The sequence below is a fragment of the Montipora foliosa genome, chromosome 6 (genome assembly GCF_036669935.1).
Source record: "Montipora foliosa isolate CH-2021 chromosome 6, ASM3666993v2, whole genome shotgun sequence".
NCBI lineage: Eukaryota > Metazoa > Cnidaria > Anthozoa > Scleractinia > Acroporidae > Montipora > Montipora foliosa.
The window spans coordinates 20,567,994-20,577,750 of record NC_090874.1 but is presented as its reverse complement, the minus strand read 5'-3'; the positions used below and the strand labels follow the sequence as shown (position 1 = coordinate 20,577,750).

At 38.5% G+C, this 9,757-nt stretch overlaps 1 protein-coding gene across 1 annotated transcript in view; it reads left to right on the top strand.

Annotated features, from left to right (window-relative positions):
* Nucleotides 1–5,979, top strand: part of LOC138005168 (uncharacterized) — a 7,149-nt gene extending 1,170 nt beyond the window's left edge. Inside the window, exons 2-5 of the mRNA XM_068851438.1 lie at nucleotides 2,106–2,388; nucleotides 2,498–2,513; nucleotides 4,206–4,563; nucleotides 5,520–5,979. Of these exons, the coding sequence (XP_068707539.1) occupies nucleotides 2,106–2,388; nucleotides 2,498–2,513; nucleotides 4,206–4,563; nucleotides 5,520–5,680 (818 nt within the window). The 3' untranslated portion in view covers nucleotides 5,681–5,979. The remainder of the gene's footprint in view (nucleotides 1–2,105; nucleotides 2,389–2,497; nucleotides 2,514–4,205; nucleotides 4,564–5,519) is intronic.
* Nucleotides 5,980–9,757: the final 3,778 nt, after the last annotated feature.

Here is a 9,757-nt window from a genome sequence, read left to right as displayed (position 1 = left end):
TTCTTCGGAAAATTATTGGCAAATTAGCGGCCAGTCATTCATTCATGCGGCCTTGACTAGCCTGGCGTGACTTTTGCGGTTGTCGGCGTGAAGAATTACTCAACGCGCCCGCCTAGATTTTCTCTCGCCCAACGCTGTCATTGCATAAAGCCTTATTGTCGTCTCAAAATCGAAGTTAATTTTTTGATATACAATACATTTCTTTCAGGAATAGAGGGTGTTTTTGTGCCGTTCTTTTCATGGCTTATTTACTGCTTTGCCCGTGATTTATTCCTGATTTCCTTCGCATTTATTATATAGTTTACGGCCCAGGGACTTGCTGTGAGCACTAAAATGTACTTAGGTCTTAGGTCTCAGGTCTTAGTTTTCCGGACACCCTAGAAAACTTCGATGAGATCAGAAGAGAGGTTTCTCAGAGATCCAGCGGTGTAAGAATGATCTTGATTGAATCATATATTGTGTAGGGTACTTGTTTTACAATTTCTTTTTGGTTTCGTTTCGTTTGTTTGGTTTCGTTTCGTTTTCGTTTCGCAACCTACAGTAAGCCTTCCAGTCCTGCGTGGTGGTAATAAAATCAGTCCCACTGGGTGGAATTGCGGCAAAAAAGACGTTAGTGTAGGTAACGGTGAATAAAATTTGGAAAGATCTTTAAGAACGTCCTGCTCTTCCGTCTGCCGTTAGCTGGTCAATGGTGAGTGCAAGTTCAGTGAACGAAATGACCGTGTTTCACTGAGTCCTGCGATTTCCCGTGTGTGTGCCTTTCACATACTGCCGCTCTGAAAATGCCAAGTTTCTTTGGCCGGAACCGTCGCAGTCCGACGCCAAAGTAACACGTGAAAACTAAAACTAAAAACGTGTCCCTAGTTTCTGCTAGGCCGTCACTTTGCAATTAATCAATGTTCACTATCAATGATTCATTTGCTTTAGATAATATATTTTTTGCCTCGTTTCGAATTCATTGAAAGAAATTGTATCTTGCATCCACGTTGTGGTTTCCTCAAATTAATTAATGAACTAATTGCTTGGGCACTAGTAAATACGTTGTTCTTTATGTCAGCAACCTAAAAAAAAGGATGACGATAAGCGAAACTGAAAAGACGATGGGTATATCCCTCCGGCTGGAGAGACTAATTTGCATCATTCTCTGCAGATCTGATAGGCTAAACTCAATAACAAGAGTAGTACAAAACACCCGAAGCCTAGTTTACAGGGCTCAGTTTAGTCATTGTTGGTCAAGGCGTTTACAATTCGCGTATAGACGCAGAATATGTCAGTACTGATCTTGTTATTTGTCTGTCTGAATTTGATCGGGGAGTTTGCCGCTCTTAAAGCCTATCAGCTTATTTTTTTAAAAGGGATTTTAAGTTTATGTCGCACTCTGTCATCGGCCTTGTTATTAGCATATATGTCATTTCAAAGGTTGACTGGGATCCACGCATTGCTACAAGAACGGCTTGGCAACGTTCTAGCGATAGAAATTACGTCTGATTATAAGAAATCTGAATTTTTCAAATTAGCATGAGCACAAGGTAATGTTTCTTATCAGAGTTTGAACCTTTGAAATTCGCTACGGCTCCGTTTTGAAGCCCGTATACATTGAAAATAAGGATAGAACTGTAAGGTTAAAACTTTCGGCTGAACGACACCTAGTACGCGAAAATGTTACGCAGAGCTTGAATGATTGGGTAAAAAAAAAATTACATGTGTTGTTTTGCTTTGCTTTGCTTTTTTCTTGCAGGCATTTTGTGTTAACTAGTTTTGTCTTGGTTATTTTGTTGCGATGGAAAAACAGAGTTTTAACAACGCTTTGGTTTGGAAATAATGTATGTATGAAGTTATGAAGACAAAACTGATTAGTTTGAGAAATTTTCTTTCATGCTGTGCCTTTTTCAGTATTTAAGTGGCCGATAACATTTGTTAACCGTGAAAGTTCATGACCTCTTTTAACGGATTAATCGTTGCCAGCAATTTCCTTAATCTGTTCCGACATCAGCAGCCATTTTCAAGCTTTTGAGAACTTTCAAGATGTGACCATATCTCTTAGCACTCAACTCATCTTTACTTATTATCCAACGTTATCGTTTGGCATTTTTTTTGTCCGTCAGGTGTCCAAAGTGTCTGGAGAGAAATATGCGTGGAGCAAGAGATAGAATTAACATGTCCTCCACTGGAATTAGCGACAAGAAATAAAGACTATCGGGAGCAGTTTTGGATCGTGACCGACCCAAAAGATAGCGAAGTTAAGGAATTCATTGCCTATTGTGGGCTAAATCCAAACAACTGCTCTACGTATTCCTTGAAGGAAAATATTGATAAAAGGATCGAAGTCAGAACTTCCTTGCGTGGCAAAATATTCGTAAAGCAGTTAAGAAAGAACGATGCCTTAAGGTACAACTGCCAGTAGTACGTCGTGGAAACAAGCGCATGCGGGTCACTTCAGTGAACCTGAGGTTCATCTTTAAATTGTAAGTAAAAAGTCTGATAAATTTTTTTGTAGCCTTAATGTTTTTCTTGTTAGTGAGAAACCTATGCTAGTTGGTCATCAATTTCCAATACCGACAATACAAGACGATATCATACGATACGATAACTTAATGTAGAAAGGAGAGGCAATTAAACTTTTTACAGATAAACTGAGACAATTTGATAATCCGATTGCCAAGGCCTTTCTTGGGTGGCAGCTGGCCGAAAACAACAAACAACAAACATCCAAACTAAAGAAAAAACCCGTTTGCGGGCCAGGCTGCATTGAATGGGATAAAGAGATGATAGCCAATTGGCCTGGTCACGAGACCACGCTGTTCCACAGTTACAAAAAGCCATACCGTAGAGTTCCGATAGTAGCGACCCTCGTTACTTTTGGAATTAGCAGCCTTTGGGGGCCGCTACTTTGGAGGGTTGTTACTTTCGCGCGGTCGTTACTTTAGGGGAACAACAACATAAAATAAAAAAAAGAAACACATTTTATTTGCATTCCATATGTATAACTTGTGTTTCATAAAAAGAAGATTACAATGATAAATAGAGCAAAAAAATTATATAGAAAACTATTTAGAGTTTTCTATTTCAATTTGAAGAAACGTTCCTGTTGTTAATGCGAAATGAAAATATACCGGTTTACGGTAGTTCTTACATTGCTGCATCAGACGGTGAACTGATGTCAAGGACGAATGGTGGCATAAAGCTTTCCTTGTTGTAAATTAATTAAAGTGAACAATTTGTGACACGCACGAAGGTATTATTGCACATTAAATTTTTGACTATTGATTGACAAATTAATGGTATACGGTATACCACTTAAAAAACTTAGTCTTGCTTCTTTCGAGGGGCGGAGGGGGGTCGCTACTTTCGGGATTTACTAGCGGCCACAAAAATGATCTTACTTTCGGGGGGTTGTTACTATCGGAACTTTACGGTAATTACATAATCAGTGTTGACTTCATTATGCAGTGCGGCATTGAACAAACTTCGAACTCGCATCAGACTTTAGTGAACACATGGCCAGGGTTTTCGTTCGAGGTCGGAGGCTGGATGTTTCGTCCGGTGGTTTCCCATTCCATGTCCGTTTCTTTGATGCCAATATTTGAGGGGTTTGTTTTATTTTTTAATATAATTTTTTTACTTACCTTTTAAAGAGATTTGAGTGAACTTCAGCCTTGCCTGGGAAACTTATTCTTGGGCAGTTCCAGAAACAGTGGAAACAGCGTTCTGAGTGTTCTATTTTTAAAGTTTCCTGGAAGGGGGGGGGGGGGGGGGGGAGGATGCCCCCAGACCCCCCTATGTAGTTCGCGCATTCGGTGCCTAAGATGTCACGTCCGGTGCTGTCAGAAATATGAAAATGATTTCTTTTTTTCGGACATTCACTTAAAATTATCTTCAAATGTCCAAGCACAGAAATGATGTACCAGGCTCCTGGATGTACCCAACGGTGTTAACATCATTAAGCTAAATTCAGCCACCAGAAAATGATAAAACGTGTCGCCGTCTAGCTGAGAAGATTTATGTGCTAAAAATAACTTTGACATGTCACGTGATAATATCATCCTATGTAGCGGTTAAGGTTTCACATCTTTATTGCTGCTAACGATGTCCTAAAGTTATTTCGTGTTATATAAAATGGATCAATAGTTAAACCACCCACTCACTTATTTTCATAAAATAGATCTGGGCCCAGGCCTTAATTCACCGGAGCCCCTTGTTTGAAGTTCGTTTTACAATTTTCTTCAGGTTTATCCTTGTTCGCTGGCCAAGACATCAACCTAAGCGAAGCATCAGGAGAGAATGAGATTTCTCCAAAAGCAGTGCGAGACAAATGGTGGTCCATAATCCGAGCCGACGGCGAAGAAACGTCGATCGTGTACTGCAACGCCACGGTATGCTCTGACATTTCCTGCCCTGCATACGTTTTAAGAATGGAAATGAAGAAAATGTCTTTAATTCTAAAGGACGTACGAATGGCTGACAAAGGATTGAGAATGCAATGCAGGATTTACCAAAACGACAAGATTGCTCCACTACTCTACAACGTCGTTATTACAAATGTCTCGGCCATTCCGACGACAGGTTAGTTACATAACTCATCTCCAAGGGTTTGAAAGTCTAAATGAAAGAGTTTTCTACTTGCGGACCGGGAATGTAACTTTCCCGGGCCTGTCTCAGTTTGAACGGCGCATGAATTCATACCCCCCACCCCCGGCATATACTGTTTTCCGTTTTTGCACCAGAGGATTAAATGGTTTTCCGGACTCTTTAGTGTTCTTCTGATTTTTTTATTAATTATAAAACGAATTCTGAAGACCGTTCATATATAAGTATTATTTTTTATTCTCTACTTGTGAAAAGTAAGGGTTCACAGACACAGAACGTTGGTCCCAAAGCAGTTATCTACAACCATTACGAAGATGCAACCAAGCTCTCCAGTTTTCTGCGGAGGCATGCTAGGCACGAAAAGATTTACTCGGGCAAGGAAAACCGTGACGTGAGTCTCGTTTCGATCATTAGGATTTCCTATTGGTGTAGTACCAAGAGAAAATGAGGGGACAGAGAGGGAGGCTCAAGGCGTTGGCCGGGATATGTTATGTCCACGAAAGTTATTTTTAGACGAGCGGAGGTCTTTGTTCTAGCGGAAGTCTTTCTTCTGAGACGCTCGCATGCAGTCTTGCCTCGCTCTCCGGTTCTTAGTGAAAAGAGAAAATGATGGCACGCGTGGAAGGCTGATGAATATATATTTTCTTTCAAACATCGGACCAAGGTTGGAGTGCATGCGGACGTCTCGGAAGACTTCCGCTCGTCTAAAAATAACTTTCGTGGACATGACATATCCCAAGGGCTGGACCGGGAGCCTCCTTCTCTGTCCCCTCATTTTCTCTTGGTGGTACTTGTGGCTTTGCCGCTTGCATAATTTTCGCTGCCAAGAAAAACTGGACAGCTTGCATGCTTCGGATGCTCATCCTACAATAGGATGTGTTGAGGCCTGTTTTGTATGACTTTCTCTCACCCTTTTCGCACTACTATTTCAGATTCTAATGACACAAGGCAAGATGCCCCAACAACTGAGAAGCCCACAAGAGTCCACAACACAAACAGAAACTCGGACTCGGTAGCCTCTGCCGCAAGTCGCTCATATGATGTGACCGTTTTCATCTTCTTAATCATGTTAACATCTAGATCAGTTTTCTGATTTGGTATTGCTTTTGTATCAATACAATGATTCTTTGTAGATTAAATGTTCGTTAGAAATAGGTAAAATTCAAACGAACCAACAATATTACAGAGAACACAACTGACATAACGGTAAGAGTTTAAAAGCGTAATGTTAAACTGACATCATCAACTTGTTTGTTGAGTTCGGGTTTCAACCGCTCAATATGGAAGCTCTCCTTGATTTTGAGTTGATAGAAAGAAGTAGCATATATCATCTCAAAATCAAGTTTGAATTTTACCTATTTGTAACGAACATTTAATCTACAAAGAATCATTGTATTGATAGTTATATATATAATAATAATATAATAATAAATAATTTGTATAGCGCCAAAATCCAAAAGTTCAGTGGCGCTTCACATTCAATGCGCAATATAATAAAAAATATACTAATTAAAAATATATACAGAATTAATGAAAATAAGATAATAAATAAATTAAATTAATTTAAAACAAATAAGTCTTTAGGTTCTTTTTAAAAGGTTCCAGTTTAGTTTCGTGTCGCAATGATTCAGGCAGATTGAGATATATATACGAATTATCTTGAAAAAAGTTTAATGTTACACTCACTATGGCTGAAGATAATGTTTGAAACATCGAAACATGTTTCTTAAACTCAAAAGTGTAGTTGTATTTTTTAAAATATCAATAAAATATTGCAATTTATTGTCTAAGAAATCTTTCTTAGGATAATTATCCTATACAAAAATCAAATATCTGATTTAAGATTACTTTTAACCACTCTTCACGAAAAGCAATAAATGACGAATTAAGTAACTAAATTTTACATTGATAATGCATAAGGATGTTTTATTACGGTTTACAGCTGTAGTTTACAGGAGTAGTGTATATATTTAGAAAACCTCTGAGCCTTTTACTTACGGCAACCATCTTTGCAGTGTTATTATTATTATTATTATTATTATTATTATTATTATTATTATTATTAACCATGCTATATATGAACAAACGTTTGTAAATTTTATTCAGTGTGTATATTTTTAAACAGAAATAAAAAATGACCATTTCTTTTTCATGTTTCTTAGTTCTTTTCTAAAAAATCTCTTCATTTCCACAATTCAAGACGTGGAATTGAGAGAAAATATGTTTCGTGAGTTACGTCATAAAGCTTCTGAAGCAGCCGAAGGAGGTAACCTAGGAAGGCACGTTTCTTTGGCACAGGCCTTCTTTTTCCTTGAAGAAATTTGAAATTCATGGACGAGAGGTTCCGGCAAAGATCACTCACACAAGCCTGCGGAACGTTCAACTAACTGAACCTCTGAGAAGATGAGTTTAATTTAGCTGCTCAATTCTGTATCAGCGAAAACTTCTTAATAAGACATGTGGTAAACCCTAGAGTAACGAGATGAACTCTCCAGCTTACAAGTAATAAAGGCGTGAACCATGGTCTTAGAACCGTCAACAGAAAGGTATTTCCTTATGCGTGAAATGTACATGAAAGAAAGACGAGTTGCAAATAGCATTAACTTGTCATATTGATATTGAAATAACTACCAAATATAACTCTGTCCAGTGTTCCGGGCTGCATCAGAAGAGTCGATAAGATCTTCACCGACACGAACTTGAAGAAGAGATGGCCTAGGACGAAACTTTGAACCAAATACAAGAAGTTGTAACCAATCTTTGATTGCACCTAACCTAATTCTTTCAATGAGAATTTGACTCTATTTTTATGCAAACTTGAACTACATTTTTCTATTGTTTTGACACCAACATGGCCGTCTAATCTCTTGAGTACAATCAAATAATTTACTGACGTCGCTTATGCAAACTAGAAGCTTATACTAGGCGGACTGGATGCAAACAAGATAAAAATCTGCGAGTTCGTCAGCATAAAGCTAAGATGGTATAGCATGCCATGATTCTTCACAATACTTCCTAATGGCGACGTACACAACAAAAAGCCGTGATCTGTTTTAAAACCGACTCTTGTGGTACTCCTGTAATTAGCCAGTATCAAAAACTACCATAATACTCTTTGCTTGTCCCTCCAACATTTTGCATAAGCGTTGTTTTTATTTTCTCTTGGGACTTACAATGGTCCCAAGAGAAACAAACTGAATGTTTGTGCAAAATTGTGGAGGGACGAACAAAGAGTATTATGGTATTTTCGATTCTGGCTAATAGACCTCTTCACAGGTGTGTGCTGAGTTACCCGGACTTTAAATGAAAGTGAGGCTGGTGTTGACCTGGTTATGATACAGACCTCCCTCCTCTTCTTACGTTAATGATGTTGTTGTCATTCTAGGTAGTAAGAATTTACAGAAGAAAAGCAGTGACGTTTCTATCAAAGGAAAGTCAACTCCAGCCTCACTTTCATTCATAGGCCAGGTAACTAAGCACACAACTGTAAAATGGACTATTGTCTCAAGGAGTGACCGTGTGAGCTGAGCTCACTTCCAGCATTTTTGGGAGGTACTACTTATGTGATACATTTTTAACCGCACGGAAGCTAAATGCTAAACAAAGCTGTCATCTATATTTTGGCTTGCACTCACGTGATTAGAAAGCCATGTTGATGGTATAGGAAACAATACCAAGACTTTTTTAGTTCACCAACATGGCTGCCATGACGTCAGGTGGAAGCCAAGGATGTTTTTTTCTGTTCAATGGAAAAATATGTGGCCTTATTCCCAAAAGTTTCACTTTGAAATTCTCTTTTTTCTCACCAACTCTACAAAGCTTGTCGTCGACTTTTGATGTCTTAGCCATATAACGATACGTTCAAATTGTTTTTGCACACTTCGAGGATGGAGTGCACTTCCACTACAGAAAGCAAGGAGATATGTTAATGTATCCTCTTTACAAAAAAAAAAAAAAAAAAAGTTCACGTAACATAGCCCAAAACAAAGAAGAACTTGATTTTTAATGTTGATGGTTTCAATGGCCAACAGTCATCGAAACTGTAAACATTAAAAATCTTTGTCTTTGTTTTGGGAAATGTTAAATGAACATTCTAACGCGTTCTCTAAAGAAAAGAAAGCAGGGTGCAGGCCATGGTTGCGTCACGTGACCTTGTCAATAGTAGAAAACCGTCGTGGTACAAAATAGATCCCAGAAATGGAAAGAGCATAATAAAATTAGCAAGAATGTCAATTTTGAAGCCACTGACATTTTAGTTGAGAGAGTTTACAGTGATTTTAATGGGGATTAGAGAACACAAGCAAATATTTAAAGGGAAACCCTGGGAGGGCGTTATTTTACAGTCAAATGTTTTTCTTGAATGGGTATAATTTGTTTGATTGACATCGAATCAGAGGGGATCTTTGTTTACATTTCTCTTTTTAAGGGAAAGTACGGTCTAGAAAAAGTTACTCTAAATTACGAAAACTTTTCCCCAGGAATTCAAAAATAATTGCCGTTTACTCCAGTTGCCTATTAAAATGTGACAAGAGCACTTTGAAGTCGCCTTTTTGTGACTTGGAGAGCGCAATCTTGGACATAACGTGTTATGACAATAGATAGTTCGACCTTACCAAGTTCTTCGATCCCAGATCACTTTCTCTATGTTGCCAGCCAGAGCAAATGTAAACAAGAACCTTGAACATGCGACAAAGAAATATTCGACAAGGGTACCTTTTTCACTTTCTTCCTTCAGCGACAACCGTCTTAGATGCTTCAGCAAACGTATTTGTTTGCTTTCACACGGGAAAGCGTTTAATTTCAAACTAGACGCTCCATAAAGCGTACAGTTGGTTGCCTGTGGTACGTGCTACACAATAACAGAAGGCACTGAATTGGGTGGTATTGAACTGCAGCGTTCCAGTTAATTTTTTCAAGTGGGGCGTCATTAAGACCATTTGAGGATCACACACATGTCGCGCCAGCAGAGGCCCTTTGGCTCACACGTTCACACCTTTAATTATTTTGTAATGTCCTGTCCCATTTTGAGGTCTTTTAGTTTTTTAAGCTTTGGTAATAAGATAACAAAGCACGCTCTTGAGTAAAATTCAATCGATACTGCTTTAAATAAATAGTCTGCAAAAAACTAACTGCAAATTGCTCTGACGGACGTTTTCCAGCATGTCATGCA